The sequence below is a fragment of the Cucurbita pepo genome, chromosome 3 (genome assembly GCF_057944985.1).
Source record: "Cucurbita pepo subsp. pepo isolate OVF chromosome 3, ASM5794498v1, whole genome shotgun sequence".
Taxonomy (NCBI): Eukaryota; Viridiplantae; Streptophyta; class Magnoliopsida; order Cucurbitales; family Cucurbitaceae; genus Cucurbita; species Cucurbita pepo.
Window position 1 is genome coordinate 4145265 of NC_141800.1, and position 20065 is coordinate 4165329.

A 20065-nucleotide genomic window follows, 5' to 3' on the forward strand; every position below is an offset into this window, starting at 1 on the left:
GATGGCCGTTGGAGATTTTATTTTTTTAATCATTTTTTTATTATCATATATTCTTGTATTTATGCCCTCATTAACGGTTTAGGTCCCTTTTTATTGTACTATAATTTTTATATATAATTATATATTTTGGGTGTAAAAATAACGGTTTTTTTTTTTTTTTTTTTTTTTTTTAATTAACCCTTCCTTTTTCTTTCTTAAATAAATGAAATTACGTTAAAATAATCAAATATTTCCTGGTTAAAGAGTCTACCCATCGCATATAGACTCTAAAGACATCGTGGCATAATTGTCGAGGTAACGACTTAAAGGCTACCTAAAAGATCGAATGGAACGTAACGAAGACAAGTAAATCTCTTAGGTATTTCATCCAATCATTAAATATTTAATTATTTATTATTTACATTGTTTTAGCTAAAACATTTTATTATCGTTTTAGCTAAAACTTTTTATTTTATCTAAAATCTATTTTTATTGGTATTATAATATGTCTCATGTCTGATTTTAAAATTTACTCCAACTTAGTAGATTAATTATTTATTATTGTAAACTATTTTCAGATTCATGGCGCTCTTTAACATTAAATGTTTTTATAAAGGATAACTTAGTAGATTAATTATTAATTATTAATTATTGTAACATTTATTTTATTTAGAATTTAATATACTATGAGGTAATATATTATTTTATATGATGTGGATCAATATTGTTTACAACGTTACTATATAGAAAATAATTAATATAAATAATAGGAAGAATTTCTTCGGACAAGACTATCATGCGACTTACACTTTTTGATCGATACCTAAGAATTTTACGTATATGATTAAGTTTTTGGTTTGTTTCTTATATCGTTAGTTAAGATATGTGATCACCTTTATGTACGGGTACTATTCACTTGGAGTTGAAACCAAAATGATTTATCTTTTAAACTCAACTCATAAAATCCCTTAGCATTGGGGTATTATCATCACTTCAAAGAGATGTCCATTTTAACGCAAGGACCTATGCCTGACGGGATTTTCCATTCAAATGAAGAATGGAAGAGGCAGTGGCAAACATTTTTCCACGTCAGATAAATGGGCCAAAGACAAAATTGCATTTTTTTTTTTTTAATATGTTGTAATATTAAAATTTGAGGTTTGGTAGAATGTTTATCAAATATATTAATTTATTATGATTTTTTTTTTCTTTTTCTTTTATAAATATTATATTAAAAAATAACTATTGAACCCGACCTCCGTAAATTCCTTACAGGGAATCTCCATCCCGATCTCCACAATAATAAATGAGAAATTTTGCGGGAAAATGAAATAGGTAGCAGAGATAGGGACAGGGAGATGGCACCCCTGCGGAGAATCTCGCAAAAATAAATGGAGAATTTTGTACGGATAATGATGAGGACAAGAAAGGCTTCGTCTTCACCCGCAAACATCTCTACTTACATATTTAAACATCGAAAATCTTCGATGTTTAAATTATGAACATAACGTAAGAAAATTAACTATGTATTTCACAATTACATTGAAATTGTAGTGTTATTGGAATTAATTGTTATATCCGATATACAAATAAACAGATCATAAACATTTAGTTTCTGATATACAACTCAATGAACAAACAAAAAAAAAAATATACATCATCATAAGAAACTATCTTAGAAAAGTGTGTGAAAGAAAAAAGAATGAAGGTCAATCTGTTATTTACCATTCATGAATGTGTCAAAGAACTTGTGGTTCACTCCTGTTCTAAAAATGAGCAACTCAACTTCACTTGTTATATTAATTTCAGCTTCATCGGGTACAAAGAGGACGTCTCCTTCACTGATTACATCACTTCTATGTGATTCTTCATGCAGCATCGTCCCCTCTCCTCCAGCAACCAGAAATATCGAAGGACCCGGGCTCGCTGGAAATACGACGGATGCCCCTCCTGGCAGAACACAACGATCTACCTCGAATTCGTCAAATGGTGGAACGTACTTTGTTATGTATGGATTCATGGGAACTCCTTGGAGGATTTCAGGAAAGCCCTGTAGATCAAACCACCAAGAACATGTCAGTCTTCTGGTCATTTTCACGCAAACATACACGTTTTCGGTTGTCGATGGATGAACATCCAAGAACATCACATTGTTTCTTCCAAGGGAAATTGTTGGAATGGTTCAATGCTAAAGTTTACCTGTTTGTAAGTAAGCATGGCACAGAGAGTCTGGACGTCGCGAAACTTGGGAGTTAGGCCAGCCCGGATGACATTATCGGACGTTGCCATGCACTCGATACACTCACCGCTTATGTATGCATGAGGCTCATTTGCCCCAAGGTGCAGAGCTTCACCAGGAGTGAGCTTCACATAGTTTAAGAAGAAGGCTGCTATAACGCCCACATCATCTGGATATTGCTTCTCCAGTTGTAAAACCAAAGCTTCCTTAGCAGTTAGGGGCCTCACCTGAAGAAAGATTAAATAAGCAAACGCGCTACTCCAAAAGTCCAGGAACAAGTGTACTTCAAACATGAAGTATGAGACAGATACAGAAAGAACCAAGAAACATCAAACAGAAAAACCAGTGTTTACAGAGTTCCATCAAGAAATATACTTCAAAACATACAGTTTAATCAATAACACAGGAACACTAATTCTTCATTGGTGATCGTTGCTGTAACAGAAAGAATGAAACGTGTTGACTTACATTCTATAGGCAAAAAGAATGGATCACTAGAAGAAGAAATGTTCCATAGAAAACCAAATAGAACATTGCATAGCTACCTCACTTTTGGAGTTCAGTCGTCTCTTCAATTCAGATATCGCTTTCGAAATCAACGATTTGGATGCTGACATCAACTGGGTGAAAGCCGACCTCAGAGCAGACTTCAGGTCGTCTTCATCGTCTTCATCATTTAACAACAACACTCTGTTTGTGTCTGCATCGCCAATCATTTCTACAATCTCAGGAACAGTATGAAGAACATCCTTCAACTCCTGTAAAGAAATAGAAAACAGCAGATGAGAAACTATGTTCAATATGGGAAGCAAAACCATGGATTTCTTTCCCAAAACAGCAGCTGAGAAACTAGAAAAACAAAAACATGAGATCCTACATCGGTTGGAGAGGGAAATGAAGCGTTCTTTATAAGGGTGTGGAAACCTCTCCTTAGCAGACGCATTTTAAAAACTTTGAGAGAAAGCCCAAAAGAGGACAATATCTGCTAGTCATGAGCTTGGACTGTTAGAGATGGTATCAGAGCCAGACACCAGGCGATGTGCCCGCTGGTCCCAAAGGGGGTGGATTGGGGGGTCCCATATCGATTGGAGAGGGAAACAAGTGCCAACGAGGACGCTGGGCCCGAGGGGGGTGGATTGTGAGATCCCACGTCGGTTGGAGAGGATTGTGAAACCTCTCCCAAGCAGACACGTTTTAAAAACCTCGAGGATAAGCCCGAAAGAGAAAACATCATATCTGGTAGCTATTTGTAAAGTTCTCTAAAACCCAGAAAAAAAGAAAAACTATTTGGAACAAAGTAAGCATTAACTTCCAACCTCGTTGTTTTTTCCTTCCCAATTTTGCTTCATGACCGACACATTGAAAAAGTCATACTCAAAAAGTTAAAGCAATCTTGCAGCTAAGGGAACACATCAAATCAAGCCACAAATGGAGGACATATAAGACATTTTATTATCAAACATGAGCAATGAATTCAGCTGTTCTACCCACACATAAAATATTTGATTACTCGTCACATCAAGATTAACAAGTCTAAAAGAAGGTTCTGCCAAAGAAGAAAATTAAAAGTATAAAGAGGATTGAGCATAAGCCTGACAACAGAGACCTTTATATATAATAGTTTAATCGATCCAAATGATTCATTAAACAACTAAGAAAAGTAGATCAATATTAAGAATTCAGATAACATTCCATATGAATCAAAATTCAAACAAGACTAAAGAAGACAAAATCAAAGGGATCCATTAAAATAATCATTCAAAGCTTCCAGGAAATCTGATAAACAGGGAATTATCATAGAACTCAAACAAACAAACAAACAAATCCACGGAACTTCAGTAATTGACAGATCATCTGGAAGATTTGGGGTTCCCAATGAGCGGTGAAGATCGAAATAATTTACCTCGAGACTGATGAACCCACACAGAGCCTCAAACTCCGTAATCGCCAGCGCCATTTCAGGCTTGTGATTTGCATCTCTATAGACTTTAGGTTGCAACATATGAAGCTCCTTCGCCAATTCCTTATCCGGATGAGCCTGAATCGACAATGGTTTCGCCACAGAAAGAACCTAAAAACGAAGCTCGAAATGAGAAAAGAGATGAAATCATCAGTTTAACGAACCAACGCGTTGTTCGTACCTTGAACAGAAAGGGGATATCAGCGCCCCATTTCTCAACGACCTTATCGCCGAGGACATTTGGATTTTCCGAAACCCATGACTTCAAGGAAGTAGAATCGGAGTCAACCGAGCCGCCATTCTCAGTAGCGGCAATTAAAAACGACGGTCCGGAATCGTGAGTTCCCATCCAGAATTCAGCGTAGGGTTTATCGGGATCGATAATGGATCCTGAGTTCAAGGCGAAGAGCCTAGCGACGCGAGAATCATATCCTTTGATTCCCCAATCATAATTATGAACGGAGCACTTCAATCGGAAGATATTGCTCTGTTTCGTCCTCGAAACAGCATCAGACTCCATGAAATCGCAGAGAAAAAGGAACAAGATAGCTGAATAAGAAGAAGAAGAAGAAGAAGAAGAAGAAGAGGAATTCGTGGGAATTTCAGAGAAGGTAGAAGGGGTATAAATGGATGGTGAACGCCATGGGAGAAGCAAAAGGAAAAGGAATTTTGCTGGTTTTTGAAGGTGTTTGGAAGAGAGGGAAATAAGTTCCAGAACGCGGACTAAGAGAGAGAATGACTACAGACGACGTTAGAGAGAGAGTCAAAATGTTGACTTTTTTTTTTTTTTTTTTTTTTTTTTGGGTTCATATTTTTTTATCTCATTTAATTTACTTTCATATTTTCGCGATATATTTGGCCCATAATATTATTGGTGTCATAAATCATGTAAAAATCTATTTAATTATTATTTTTAAATATAATATTAAAAGTCGATAATTCAATCTTCACAGACCATTATTCAAATTTATTAAATTTTTTTTTTTGCTCGAAGATAATTATCTTGTTTCTAATCAAGTTAGTACGTAACTAGAGCTAGTTAAATTGTTTTTATTTAACTTAAATGTTCTTTATTTGGTCGTCCTTTTATCGAGTTAATAATCATTACATTAGCTTTAAGCATCCTATCGATAATTAACTAAGATCGGTAATAATAAAAAATGCTAAATTAATATCTTTAAATTTTTTATTAAAATATTAAACTTAAAAAAAAAATCAAAATATCTACCATTTCAAAAAATATTCATAGAACTTTTTAAAATAAAAGTATATTTGAATTATATTTTTAAATATATATATATATTTAAAAGTTCAATAATGTTTTTTTTAATAAATTAAAAATTAAAAGCATTTAAATGTATTTTAGAAAAAAAATTCTTTCTCACGTGATTATATAATAAGTAGTTTTATTTAAAATATTATTTTTTTCAAAAGGCATATTAAACATATTTATTAAAATTTAGATTATTCTTAAATTTTAGTTTAAGATTTCAAAAAGTCAAATTATTTTTTATATTCAATTTCTTCATATGCTAACAAAATCAAAGAATCTCACATGGAAAGTACCTTTAGAGAAGGGATATCTTCCCTCGAAAGGATTTGGATAAATTATTCACAAAATTTATATATATTATTCAAAATCTTAAAACCGTGTAAAGAATCGATGCCAATAATCAAAAAAGTTGATAATTTGACGAAAGGAATAAGATACCGTTCATGTTTCAATAAAAACAACCCTAATTACCCACTTGAGTATATAACTCGAGACATATATCATCGATCAAGAGGTTAGAGGTTCGAATCTCCATCTCAGCCCAAAATTTGTTAAATTTATTGACTAGGTTTTTCCGTTCGCTCTCTCGTACCTAATGATAAGGAATCAATTGAAGGAAAAGGGTTTCAACCGAAGGAAATTGGATAAAGAGAAATGGATATCCCGAGACAAAGAAGATGCCTAATTCTCTTTATCAACTTGGAAGTATAATATAAAGGTGAAGGAATTAGAATTTGTTCTTCATCACCCAAATCCAAGCACAACCCATCACTCGAGAGATTCCTCTCCTTGATAGCATATAATACGTGACATCCGAATAAATGAGGGGTACATAAATGAACCGAGACTACATCCAAATGAGAACGATCCTGAGTATGGGACGATTAAGAAAATTTTTAAGGCAACGAGTTTTAATTGTACCAATAAGGCACACCTTCCTTTTTAGTGGTTCAATTATAGGAACTGAAGTTGAACGTGCTCTGCTTTGACCATTGACCAATTCTATATTGGTGACTTACTTTTTTAAACTTGAAGATATCTTCAGAAATGAAAATATCAATTTATCGCGAGAAAATGAAGGGAATTTAGTTTTATTGTTTTTCTGGCGGTGTTTTTGACTTTTGTCACGTCCAGCAAGGAAACTTAGACGGAGAGATAACGTCGTTATTATTAAAGGAAGTCGGTGCACGGAGTTGAGTTGGTTCCGTTTTGTTGGATCATTCTATTTGAATGTGGGGCCCCACAGCAGATCTGAACCTATCAATTTTAAACTAAAATAAAAAATAAAAAAATAAACTTCCTTAAAAATAAATCAATTTTGTTTTTTTATAATTAAACTAAAGTTAGCTGACGTGTGATTGGATATTACGTGTAACTTTATCCACGCATTTTTTAAAAGTCCTTAGTCATATTCCAATGCCACGTCATGTACATACACTTTCAAAACTAAAAGCCTAAATTATCCAAAATTGATTACATAATTGATTTTGAATGTATTTTATAAGATAAAATAAATGATAATAATAATCTTATTTTTTATATGGTTGTAAATAATACTATAATGTTAATTTATTTAAACCTTTTTCAGATATATTTTTTAATTTATTGAGTCATACTTAAATTAATATTTAATAAATAAATAAAATTCTTTTTTTAAATAACTCTGCCAACCACCACCAACGTTTTTTTGTGGACAAAATCATCCATTCCTTGTGAAACTTTCTAAATAAAAACTTTCAATTTTTTTTAATCATTTAATATTCTTAGCTACAGTTATAACTGTGTTAATTTCTATAATTTAAAAGTTTTTTTTATTTTTATTATGTAATAGCAAAATATATATATATATATATATATATATATATATATATATATATATATATATATATATATATATATATATAATAAAATAAATAAACAAATAAAATAATTATAAAAAAATAGTTAAAAATAATAATATAATAAATAAATAAATAAACAATCTTTCCTCACTTCTCTCAACTAATCTCTCCTCCATTCGTGCAATTGTCTTTCCTCAAAAAAGAAATAGAAAAGCAATAATGGTCAGATTTACTTAGAAAAAAAAAGGAATGATCTTTACTAATTGAGATTCACGGGAGATTTATGTGAATATCTGATCAATTAAATATTTATTTTCTTTTATCCTATTTCTTTTTTTAGAAATCACAACCAACTATAGTTAGATCTTTAGTAAATTATTACCATGGTTTAGCTTTAGGTTATAAACTAAATATCAATCATTTATACAAATTTTAGTAAATCACGTCAAATGAGTAGATTAAAAATAGAATGACCAAGAAAATTTGTAAACAAAAACACTGAGATGAAAAGATTTAGAAATAAGGATCCACTAGAAATTTGGAATACAAGAGAACAAAATTAGGAGGCAACTAGTAAATACAGATAAAAGATTTGGAAACGAGGATCCCCTAGAAATTTGGAATACAAGAGAACAAAATTAGAAGGCATCTAGTAAATTCAGATAAAAAAAAAAAGAACAACAAAGCTAAAAATAACTTGCAGTAACCATATGGAAAATAAGTTTTTTAATAAAAATATAATTATAGATATATAACATTTCAATAGGGTTAAATAACATTATATAATTAAGGACGTATTTAAAGTGGTTTTGAAATCGTTAAAATTATTTATTCATATTTTTTTAAAATTACCAATAATGATTTAAAATTAATAAATAAAAAAAAGTTAAAAATTCAAAATTTTAAATTTTAAAAAAAAAAAATTCCCATGACTAAAAAGTGGAGGAACCATCGTAATGGATCTCCAAGTCCCACACGCTTTGATTTGGGCCTTTAAGTGCCGTTTGTTAAGCCCGGCCCATTAAGGTCCAATTTCAAAATATTGGGCTCAAACATATACAGTTGAATAAATTGGCACAATAATATAATCTTTCATCTCACTTAAATTTTTTAAAGAAAATAGCATTACTAAGACCCTTAAATATTTGAATTTTAAATATAAAGTTAAATATTATATCTCATTTACTAGAGCAGTAACAAAAATATTAATAAAACAATGTTATTAACATTACTTGTTCGAGAAGATAGATTTTGATGCAAAGACACGAGATTTTTTTTGGGTTTTGTTTGTAAATTGTAGCATCTCAATGCTACTAACGACGTTAAAGCGTTGCCTCGTGATTTTTTTAGTGGTTATTTTGGGACGTTAAAAAAGAGATACTAGGGTTTAGGGTTTAGGGTTTAAAATAAGATTTTGGAGCTTAAGAAAAAGACTTTAAAGGGTAAATATTATAGGCGGGAGAGCTTCCTTAGCTTATTTTTCCTGTGTATCTATGGGGGGCAAAACAGTAAATAAACACATAAAAAAAAGTAATAAAACGGCTAAGGAAGAATTACACGAGGCCACCACTTCCTATTTCCCTCTCCATATAGGGATTCCGGCAGCGAACGCGGCCGAGTCGACTCACTTCGGCCCGCCGGTGCCGGTGCCGGTGCCGCTGGCGATGGGGACAGTCCAGGCAGAGGTGGCGATGAGTGGCCGAGTGTGCCAACCCAACGTCAAACTCCCGTTATTCTCTTCAACTTTGTACCCATTTCTTCCATGGAACAGAGCCGACAGCAGAGTATTCGCCTGCTTGAACGCGTTTGAACCCAGATGAATCATCTCGAACCCACTCGACTGCATTCGGCTCAGCCACTGCGCCACCGTTTCATGCCGCTCGACCCGATCGGTACCTTCACATCCCACCACGTTGCAGATTTGTCTCCCTAAATACTCCTCCGATCTCACCACATCCAACGACCCAGCGACCGACGCTTCTTCAAGCGCATCGAATAAGCTCGAGTAATAGTGCAGTGCTTCTGTGAATCGTTCCATGAACGATGGCCCATTGTGGTTCGCGACCTGCTCCACCAGAGTGATGACTTTCGGGTTCAGAGCTTTGATTGTGGTTAGAGCTTTTTGAATCACTCCTGGATAAGCCAGTAGCCGGTGGAGCTCGAAAATGGAATTTATAGCCACGGTTTCCGCTTCTAAATCGAGCATGAACGGTTCGAGATCGCCGAAATTTTTACAGTAGAAACCCCGGAATTCGAATTTAACGCCGAATTTCTCCGCGAAATTGGTCAATTTCGTACCCACTTTCTGTAATCCGTCGCCCGGCGGGGAGCTGATTCCAGTGAGATAAAACGCCGGAGGTCCACCTGGACGGAGTGCGAGGGCCTGAATTAACGGCGGCCATTGGAGGCCTTGCTGGAGGTTGAAATCGATGACGTGGACAGAACCGGATAATCCGATGGATTCCAGAATGGCTTGATTGGCAGTGAAATGGGCAAATTTCAGATAAGGGCAAGATTCATAGAAATGGATTTGGAGTTGATCGGTGTATGAAGATGAACAATCGAAGGGCTTCAATGGGTAGAATCGGTAAATCCGGTAAGTCAGAGCTTGGGCGAAAAACCCGGCGACTTTTCTTACAGCGCCGGTCTGAACGTCGACGAGGATTTTGATATGTTTGAGTATAGCTTCGGCGAGGTTAAGGTTGTTTTTACTGACGGCATCGGCGCAGGCAAGTAGGCTATGGACCAAATGGACGCCGGTCTCAGCGGAATCCACCAGAACCACTGAGCGCGACGGCTCCGAGAACGACGGTGCCTTAAGAACCGATTCGCAATCGAAGTTCTTGCATCGCTTTCTGGTGGTGGTGGAATTAAGTTGAGGGTAAGCAGCAATGCCTGGAATTACTCGAAGATCATACTCAGAGTCATCGGTGAAGGCGGCAGTGGTGGCGATGGCGGGGATGGATTCATCTCCGACATGAACAGGGTTATTGAGTTCATCAATCATGGTTTCAATCCAAGAAGACATATCGGAGGGATTATAATGGATTGTATTGGAAGAGAGATGAGAAATTCCATCATGTTCGGATAACCCCATCACCATTTCAAGCTGTTCTATTTTCAGAGCTACATCAGACATGTCCGACGACCGGACATTGTAGCCTAGAGCAGCTAGAAGCTCGTCTTCGTCCTGGTCACCGACCGCCAATTTCTCGGTCTCGGCGGCGGCGGCGGGGTTTGGGGATTGATGAGTGTTGTCTTGCTTCATAGTGGTGGGTGGGTTGCTTTGTAGAGTTCGGGCGTAAAGGTTGTTGTAGAATTTTAATTATTTTAATTATTATTTTCGTTCTCCTTTGTTCGTTATTTATAAAAGTAAGAAATTAATTAATTACTCAAATGATTTATCATTAAAATAATATAAAACATCTTAACTGTATCTATTTATCCATTTTAATATAATTTCTTTCTAATAATTCCTTTAATATTTTATATTTATATATATAATTTCTATTTAATTAAATTTGAATGTCCTATAAAAATATTATTAATTAAAATTTAATTTGTGAATTTTAATTGCGTAAACTGCTACTAATTCTCATCCATATCCTCATGACTGACCACGGACTGACCGGTCAGCTGCCCGTACACCATTTCCGATTCTCGGGCTTTTGGGATCCAGGGATTGTGTAGCCTCTGGGCCCCACTCTTCCCCTATTTTTTTTCCCTTATCCAACCTTCTTTCTACGGCGCGTGTTTCACACTCTCCGGTAATTCTCTATTTTTTTTTAATTTTTTTTTATTAATATTTCAAAAGCATTCGAAATACTATTTATTGATTTTTTTTTTTTTTTGTTATAAATTACATTTAAAATTATTGAATAAGAATATTAATGGACGTGGAGAGCACGCGTGAGGGGAGTCGCGTGGGAATTAAAACAGAATCCGGGTCGGGGGATCAAAGGGCATGTGTCCTACAAGCTCCTCCTTTAGAAACAAGCTTAGAGGCTTTCTCTAATATACCACGTGGCTCAACCGTGACTTTCACGCTCCTTTATATTAGGTGTCTTCTCTCACGCGCCTCATGCAAATAACCAGGTGGGTCCCGCTTTAATTTTATTTTTATTTTTTTTCCAACAATTAATTCTGGTTTTTTCTTTTTTCTTTTTTTTTTCTCATTTGCTAACGCGTGGACCCACGCACCTAAATTTCGCCCTCATATTGTGTATAACGGCCACGCCCTTTTGTAAACGCCCATTACATGTGCCGAGCTTTTTACTTTTTTTTTTCTTTAATTATTATTATTATTTGTTAATTTGTTTCCATCTCAATAATCCCTTGCAACTTTTAATTTATTAGAAAATAAATATTTAAATGTTCTAATTTATTAAATACAGGTAATATATTCTATATAAAAATTAAAAGATTTAAAAAAAAACATATAAACAATGGTTTATTTTATATTAAAATTTTTAAAACGGTTTTCGGAGAGTTTTAGATTGTCTCCTAATTACTACCGTTACGTAAGTATATTTCAAGTAACTTTTTTGTTGGGTTCGTTAAATTTTAGTTATTTTTGGTCGGTGGAGAAAGTACCTAACGTGTAGCGTTCCCTCACGCTCGGCATTAATGAAATCGATCATACCAAGCGTGTAGCGTTTCCCCACGCTCGGCATTAATGAGATCGATCATACCAAACGTCTAGCATTCCCTCATGCTCGGCACTTATGAGATCGACCATTTTTTTTTGTCGTGACTCGTATTATAATAATACCTAAATTGTCGTTACTCTCTCGGTCGTCTCTTTAAATTCTTCGTTTTAGATTTTGTTTCTTTTCTCCTCTCTCCCGAAAACTTTCATCAAATTCCGTTTCTAAACGTTACGTGTCTCTCATCCATTCATCCAAATTCACGGTCTCTTTAGATCTTCTCGTTATTTTTCTTTCATTGACTTCGAAGAAATTTATTATTTAATAATGAGATAAATTAAAAATAAATCATTAGAATTTACCTATTTTAGAAGGTAAAAAGTGAAAATTTATCTCATGAACCAGAAATTATATTATTTTATAATAATTTATTTATCGTAATTTGGAATTTCCAAACACGTAATAGATAATTAATTTTTTTTTTTAAATATCATAAATATTGTAAATGGATGAAAATACCGCGTTTAAAGCACGCATTGAAGGATTAGTTATATAAAATACCTAAAAATTAATTGTTTTAAAATGCCACGTCATTATTAAAATGAACCCTAACAAATTCTAAACAAACTAAATTAAATTAGATTACAAAGAAAAATAATTAAAATATGAAACCTTTTTTAAAAGTCATTTTAATTGTTGATTTTATATTTTAAATATAAATGAATATGATATTAAAATAATAATAATTCAATTATGGATTATGCTTATAATAAGTGTTTAGCGATTAATTAAAAAATATATTTTCTTAAATTTAAATTATTATTATTATTATTTTCAATATTTGAAAGTAATAAATATAAGGATTAAGATGATATTTTTATGTTTTATTTAAATTTAATTTTTATTTTTTAATAAACATTCACCAACGTGGTGGACGGCGATGGGAGATGGGCATCAAATCAAAGCTACCACATCAATCAAATATTAACATAATTAATTAAAATTAAGTTTGTTCTTAATTAAAAAAAAAAATTAATGAAAACTAAAATTTCGTGCTTTCTTTCAAGGTTTTTTAAGGATAATTCTTGGTTTGCGTCCCCAACCAACGTGGGATCTTACAATTCATCATTCTCTAGAGCGCAGTGTTCTAGCTAATACTCATTCCTCTCTCTAATTGATGCGGGATCTCACAATTCACTATTTTTAGAGTCCAGGGTTCTCGTTGATACTCGTTCCTCTTGACAACACTGATTATAATCCTAATTTAAAATTTAGAAATATATAAGTAAAATAAAATAAAATCATCAAATGTTGATGAGCCAAAATTGGCAACATGTTGAAACGGGGTTGTAAAAGGGCATGAAATAAGCAAGGAGTTAGAGTGTTTTATGGGTTGAAGGGTTAATTCATCAGTTTCCCACATGCCAAGCATGTGAAGTCTTTTAGGGTTTTGTCATCACTTTGTTACATGCTTTTCCATGTGAATTCTTTTAGGATCATACATCATATATACACCTATACTCAGTTTATCTCGTGTAATGGAAAAGTGGCAACTCAAACGCATGCCATAAATAATGGCTTTTACTTTTTTTTTTTTTTTTTTCAACTTTATATTTACTTCAAAAATAAATTAGGGTTTACTCGTTAATGGGTTGATATCGTGTACAATTGAGCTATGTTGATGTTGACAAAGTTTATAATTATCTTACGATTTAGAATCGGTTGAATTAGGTTTTTAATTTTAGTTATTATGTTCGAAGAGTAAATAAATAACGGTTCTCGGTTCGGTTGTATCATAATTGGGTTCCCAGTTGGGTTGTATTATAATTCGGAATAAATAAATTGAAAAATTCTAATTTTAGAAGGGTAATGAAAATATTTGTCGTTAGAAAAAAATTACGCTAAGAAATATAAAAATGGTATAACGTGTTAGACGAACACGACTCTCCACAATGGTATGATATTGTCTACTTTGAGTATGAGCTCTCATGGCTTTGCTTTGGGTTCCCCAAAAGGCCTTATATCAATGGAGAGAGTATTCCTTATAAACCGAGGATCATACTTTCATTCAACATTTTCCCTCGAACAAAGTACACTTCCTCTTAATCGAGACTCGACTCCTTTTTCTTTTGGAGTCATTTGTTTGACATTTGAGGATTCTATTGACATGGGTTTAGAGTATGACTCTGATACCATGTTAGACGAACACGACTCTCTACAATGGTATGATATTGTCAACCATAAAGCTCTCATGACTTTTCTTTGGACTTTCCCAAAAGGCTTTATACCAATGGAGAGAGTATTCATCATCAGACTTTCATCAAATATAACCAACATGAGTTTAGCTTGCTTATCTTCGTTTTTATCCAACAAAATCTCCGACCAAATCACCTTAACCAAAATAATAATAATAATAATAAATATATAAAAAAAAACCAATTTTAGAAGGGTATAAAATATTTATTTAGAGAAAAAAAAAAAGAAATGATGTCCGAAAATATAAAAATCTATAAAACAAACATGGGCCTTAGGAAAAGGCCCATGTTTAATATGGGCCTTGGGAGGAGAATTTAATATGGGCCTTGGGAAAGAATAAAAGAAGTTGGGCTTGGGCTTTCTTGAGGAAAAGGCCCATTTGTACCCTCACAATATATTTATCATCCAAAAAAACATGAAAATAAATATAAAAACTTAACCAATAAAAATTCAAATTATGAAGATAAAATTATTTAAAATTTTGTGAAATTATTAAAGATGGAGTTTAAGAAATCATTTATTTTTCATTTTTAGGTTAAAATTGAATTTTGATCCATGTGTATTTTTTTATATTTTAGTCCTTATAATTTTAATTATTTAAATTTAGTCCCTGTTTCTTAATAAATCTTAAATTTAGTATCGATACTAAATTGGTTTTTAAAATAAATTACATATTGTAATTGGAAATAAATAGATAAAAAAAAAACCCAATTTTAGAAGGGATTAAAGTATTTATTGAGAGAAAAATGATACTCGAAAATATAAAAACTGTATAACAAACATGGGCCTTGGGGAAAGGCCCATGTTTATATATGGGCCTTGAGAAGAGAATTTAATATGGGCCTTGGGAAAGAATAGAAGAACTTGGGTTTGGGCTTTCTTGAAGAAAAGGCCCATTTGTACCCTCACGCTAATAAAAAAATTATTTACATGGTTTGAAAATTACTGTTATTATTTAAATAATTTAGATAAAATAAATAAATTTAAGATTTATTAAAGTATTATTGGAAAAAGAAAAAAAATGTTCATTCGCAGAAACTCAAACCTCATCTCCAACCCCCCTTCGTTCTATCATCACACGATCACTATCAAAATTCAAATCACTCTCCATTGCAAGAATTCCAAGCTAAGAAAGAGCTAGAATTTCTCTGCAATGGCGACGCTAATGTCGGGCTCCAGAGTTCAACCAGCAGCTTGTGTTGTTCTTTCCTCCACCATCAAGCACCATCTGGGTTTTAATTCCCTTCGTCGTTCCAATTGCTCCTTCTCTCATTTTCACCATTCCTCATTCTCCTTCAGGCGCTCTGGAGCTAGACGAGCTCTCTCTGTTTCCATGTCCGTTAGCCCTCTTGAAGCCTGTGTCAAAGCTTCCATTACCGTTCCCAACAAGCTCGGCGACTGTAATTTCTTCTTTTCATTTCTTGTGTTTTTCTCTGTTCTTCATTTTTGTGATTTATCGATTGGCTATGCTACTGTTGGTTCATTCTTTTACAAAATCATCCGTGGGTTCTTCTTTGTTAATGGGTATTATTAGATAAATATTGGTCTCTCCAAATAAACAGGACATCCGCCTCAAATTGGCGTCTCTTTAAATTCACCATTCTTAGGTCGAACCCTTTTGGATTTTTATAACTTATTAGATAAACGTGAAGTTGCATCTCAACATTGAGTTAATTAAGATCAAATGCATTTCCCAAAAGTTATCGTAATTACGAATGTATGAGACCGACTCCTTGTTGCCATCCACTGAACTTGAAAATTATTGAAGATTGTAATCAGTTGGTCCTTTTAGAATCATATGAGTGTGACATTGATTGAAACCGGAGAAATATATTGATAGTGAAGAGAAGGGAGAGAGATGATTCTCAAATTATTCAAGGTATTTGGACCCTTTCTTCTTGAGGACTCTCATGGTATGAATATCATGTTAAAAAATATAGATGTTAAATTGATTTCGAATGATTAAAGACATATTCGGAAGTGATTTTAACAATTTCAAAACCATCACCATGAGCTCTACTGTCATATGTAGAGCGCATGAATTTGATGTACTAATATATAACCTCAATTTGGTCTTAATTATCAAAGTTTTTCATTCTTCGCAGGCCCTTTTTGCCAAAGAGTATTACTTACTTTGGAGGAAAAGCGTCTACCCTATGACCTAAAGTTGGTAGACCTGTCAAACAAGCCAGAATGGTGATTATCTAATTTGATCTCTCTCTTTCTCTGAGGAATTAGTTTTTGTATAAACTTTTTTATCTGAACCATTTGATTTCCCAGAAAGCTTTTTTGATAAGCAGAGAAAGTTCTATATTTATGCCTTTAAGTGTGCAAATCTTTGAATTTTTTCTCTGTTTGTCTGTTCCTTTTTTTTTTAATTACTTCTTTTGAGTGCAGGTTCTTAGAAATAAGTTCAGAGGGGAAAGTTCCCGTTGTTAAATTTGATGAACAGTGGGTTGCAGATTCAGATGTTATAACACAAACACTGGAAGAGAAGTACCCAAACCCACCTTTAGCGACCCCTCCTGATAAATCTTCAGTGTATGTTTTATGTTCTATAATTGCCTCAAATTTGAATATTCCTAGTGGGTGTAAATTCATTCATATGACACAATTACTGGACGTAAGTACAATAAACTTACCTTATGGAAACCTTAGCTGATGAGCGCTCAGTGTGTGTCTACTTTGTTGAGGATTGTTGGGAGAGGAGTGCACATCGGCTAATTAAGGGGTTGATCATGGGTTTATAGATAAGGAATACATCTCCATTGAAACGAGGAATTTTGGGGAAACTAAAAACAAAGCCATGAGAGCTTATGCTCAAAGTGGATAATATCATACCATTGTGGAGATTCGTGGTTCCTAACATACTCATCCAAACATGCTCATCAGCATGCAATCTTTCCGATTATAGTTCTGTGAGGGTAATGGGAGACGAAGCACTAAATCTTACATTTTCATGTGTTTTCTTTCTTTTTCGTAGATTTATGGTTGATCATTAGTACTTTAAAAAACAAATGGTAGATGAAACATGCCATGAAGCTGAAACCCTTTATGTAAAAAACTTCTGCATTCACGAATTTGAGTTCAGTGAGAGTTTTTCTTAATTTGTGTCCATGGAGAGACGAGAATTTTGTTCGTTGCATGTTCATATTTCATCTCCTAATTTATCAAATTATTAATATATAGTTACTGGCAGCTATTATAATTTTTTCCTGCAGAGGATCAAAGATTTTCTCCACGTTTATTGCTTTTCTAAAGAGCAAGGATCCTAATGATGGAACAGAACAAGCATTACTTAGCGAGCTGAGTTCTTTCGATTCTCACATCAAAGAGAATGTAAGGCCTTTTTTCTTTTCTGTAAGTTTCTTTTATAAGAAAATATCGTGCCAAACAGGGGATGAACAAGAATGAATTACAGAAAACTTGTTGAATGCATTCTTGATTAATATTATAAGGTAATTATCATCATTACTTATAAGAACAGCTTAATCTTCTATTTTTATCATCAACATTTATGTTTTGATAATAAAAGCAGCACTGGGCAAAATTAACCACTTATGGTGTATTGGCATTGAGTACATAGGAGAGTTTTATATTTTTGAAAAACATATCAAGTTCATGTTATTCTTCTCATGATCCACAAAGACTTGAAGCGTGTATGTTCTTATGGGCTTAAGTTTCATATGATCCAAAAAGCTCATAAGACTCGAGGAATGTGAGTTTCGCTCTAAGGCGAGCCTCAAGTGCAAGCTTCAATTGTCTTTTAAGACTGTTTCATAACCAATCTCTCCCTAACACAAGTGGCAATGCATGAAAATGAGTAAATATGTTATCTTCTTTTGTGACTTACCATTTTCTCTCTTTTGAAAAGGGCCCTTTTATCAATGGGAAAGAGATTTCTGCAGCAGACCTGTCACTTGGTCCAAAGTTGTACCATTTAGAAATTGCATTGGGTCACTATAAGAACTGGTCAGTTCCAGACAGCCTACCCTACGTTAAGTCTTACATGAAGGTACGACTGAACTTTTAGCTGAACCGTGATTCGTAGTTGGACCACTGTTGTTTAGAGCCATTTTATAAGCTAATCGGAACACATTTCAAAATATAGCATTACTATCATTTAGAACAGGAGCTATACATTATCATTGGTTTAGTATCATTTAGAACAGGAGCTATACATTATCATTGGTTTAGTATCATTTAGAACAGGAGCTATACATTATCATTGGTTTAGTATCATTTAGAACAGGAGCTATACATTATCATTGGTTTAGTATCATTTAGAACAGGAGTTATACATTATCATTGGTTTAGTATCATTTAGAACAGGAGCTATACATTATCATTGGTTTAGTATCATTTAGAACAGGAGTTATACATTATCATTGGTTTAGTATCATTTAGAACAGGAGCTATACATTTTCATTGGTTTAGTATCATTTAGAACATGAGCTATACATTATCATTGGTTTAGTATCATTTAGAACATGAGCTATACATTATCATTGGTTTAGTATCATTTAGAACAGGAACCATACATTATCCGAACACTTTTCAACTGCTAAAATCTGAATTCTAGATTCCATGTAAACAGCATCACAAAACGAGGTCCATTAGCTTCTTGTTTGTTGAATAGTTGTGCCTATTAGCTTGCAATATGATATTGAAATGATCAAGATTTAAGTTCATATCTTTTCATCCCACGTTACTTCATGGGAACATGATTGAATAGAGAACTTTGGTCTGAAGTGCAGGATTGTGATTGGACTCCATGGAAAAACCTTAACCATTAGAACAACATGCAATATTATCCTTGAATTTGTTTCCTAATGTAACAGATGCTTTGCTCGTTTGTTTTATTACTTGCTTGAGATATATTCATTGTGATTTATGACATTGTAGCAGAGCATATTTTCAAGAGAATCATTTGCAAAAACTCGTGCCCTTCCTGAGGATGTTATTGCTGGTTGGCGTCCAAAGGTCTTAGGTTAATATCTTTTCTAGGCTGCTGATTCGTCTTGGCATGAGATTCCATTGCCCTGCATCTCTTCTAAGGCAGGCGCCGTAGTCATCAAAATGAGTGTTTTTGTGCTGCTTCAAATCACACTCAAAAGCTGTTTAGTAGGAAATGTTAGAACACTATGCTTATGTCCAATACATCTTGTAAATTTAACTTTTGGCATGGTCGACTTATGATTGTTTGTTCGTTATTTTATTTGTTTATGTATATCGTTGTTATTTGTTGCGTGGAATTAACGATACCCGTGCAATTCCCCACATATTAAATCGTTGTGCATATAAGAAAGTGTCGAGACTATCAAGTCTTGAATTTTAGGCATAGCTTGTTGCAAATCTCCATTGTTCTTGTGGCAAATAATATTTCTGGTTAGTGTTGGACTCGACTACAAATTTGACTATCATGTCACTATTCTTGTTCACAATTGAAGTCGAGCCAAGATGGGCTAATACGTCAACACAAGCCTAGTTGTTCATTGTTCTCGTTCAATTATTGAGTCTTAACTAGTCTTGTTATTCTTTACTTTTAGCATTGAATAAAAATCAATTTTTACTTAGTTGTATCAATTTTTTACTTTAAATTTTTATTTCATCAAATTATTCGGAATGTAGATATGTTTGGAGTTTCGACATTAAATTCTAATATTATTACGATTTTGCCCTTTATAAGTTTTCATAAAAAACATTATACAATTCCAAAGAAAAACAGCTCAGTTTAAAATTTGTAACTAATCCACCTTTTTTTTTCTTGGGTGCAAAATTCAATATAATTCAAATTAATAACGTTACAAAAAAAAAAAAAAAAAAAAAAAAAAAAAATCATTTACATATATATATACATATACATACGTA

The 20065-nt window shown here is 33.4% G+C and overlaps 3 protein-coding genes across 4 annotated transcripts; 1 reads left to right on the forward strand and 2 right to left on the reverse strand.

The window, feature by feature from the left end:
• Window positions 1-1510: 1510 nt before the first annotated feature.
• Window positions 1511-4881, reverse strand: LOC111789871 (mannose-6-phosphate isomerase 1). Its single transcript, XM_023670582.2, has 5 exons — window positions 4360-4881; window positions 4122-4289; window positions 2764-2976; window positions 2179-2445; window positions 1511-2029 (listed from the first exon to the last, which is right to left on the reverse strand). Exons 1-5 carry the CDS (start codon window positions 4696-4698, stop codon window positions 1697-1699), a joined length of 1320 nt encoding a protein of 439 aa, XP_023526350.2. The 5' UTR covers window positions 4699-4881; the 3' UTR covers window positions 1511-1696.
• A 3832-nt stretch (window positions 4882-8713) lies between these two features.
• Window positions 8714-10608, reverse strand: LOC111791134 (DELLA protein 1). Its single transcript, XM_023672356.2, has one exon. The coding sequence runs from the start codon at window positions 10558-10560 to the stop codon at window positions 8917-8919; it is 1644 nt and encodes a 547-aa protein (XP_023528124.2). The 5' UTR covers window positions 10561-10608; the 3' UTR covers window positions 8714-8916.
• Window positions 10609-15227: 4619 nt separating this feature from the next.
• LOC111791405 (glutathione S-transferase DHAR3, chloroplastic) lies at window positions 15228-19449 on the forward strand. 2 transcript variants are annotated; one of them, XM_023672729.2, is made up of 6 exons: window positions 15228-15594; window positions 16300-16390; window positions 16592-16735; window positions 17416-17533; window positions 18069-18209; window positions 19100-19449. In XM_023672729.2, the coding sequence occupies exons 1-6, from the start codon at window positions 15348-15350 to the stop codon at window positions 19187-19189; spliced, it is 831 nt and encodes a 276-aa protein (XP_023528497.2). In that variant the 5' UTR covers window positions 15228-15347; the 3' UTR covers window positions 19190-19449. The 2 variants fall into 2 exon arrangements, with proteins under 2 accessions (XP_023528497.2, XP_023528498.2); XM_023672730.2 differs by having other exon boundaries at window positions 15231-15594; window positions 19103-19449.
• The last annotated feature ends 616 nt before the right edge of the window (window positions 19450-20065 follow it).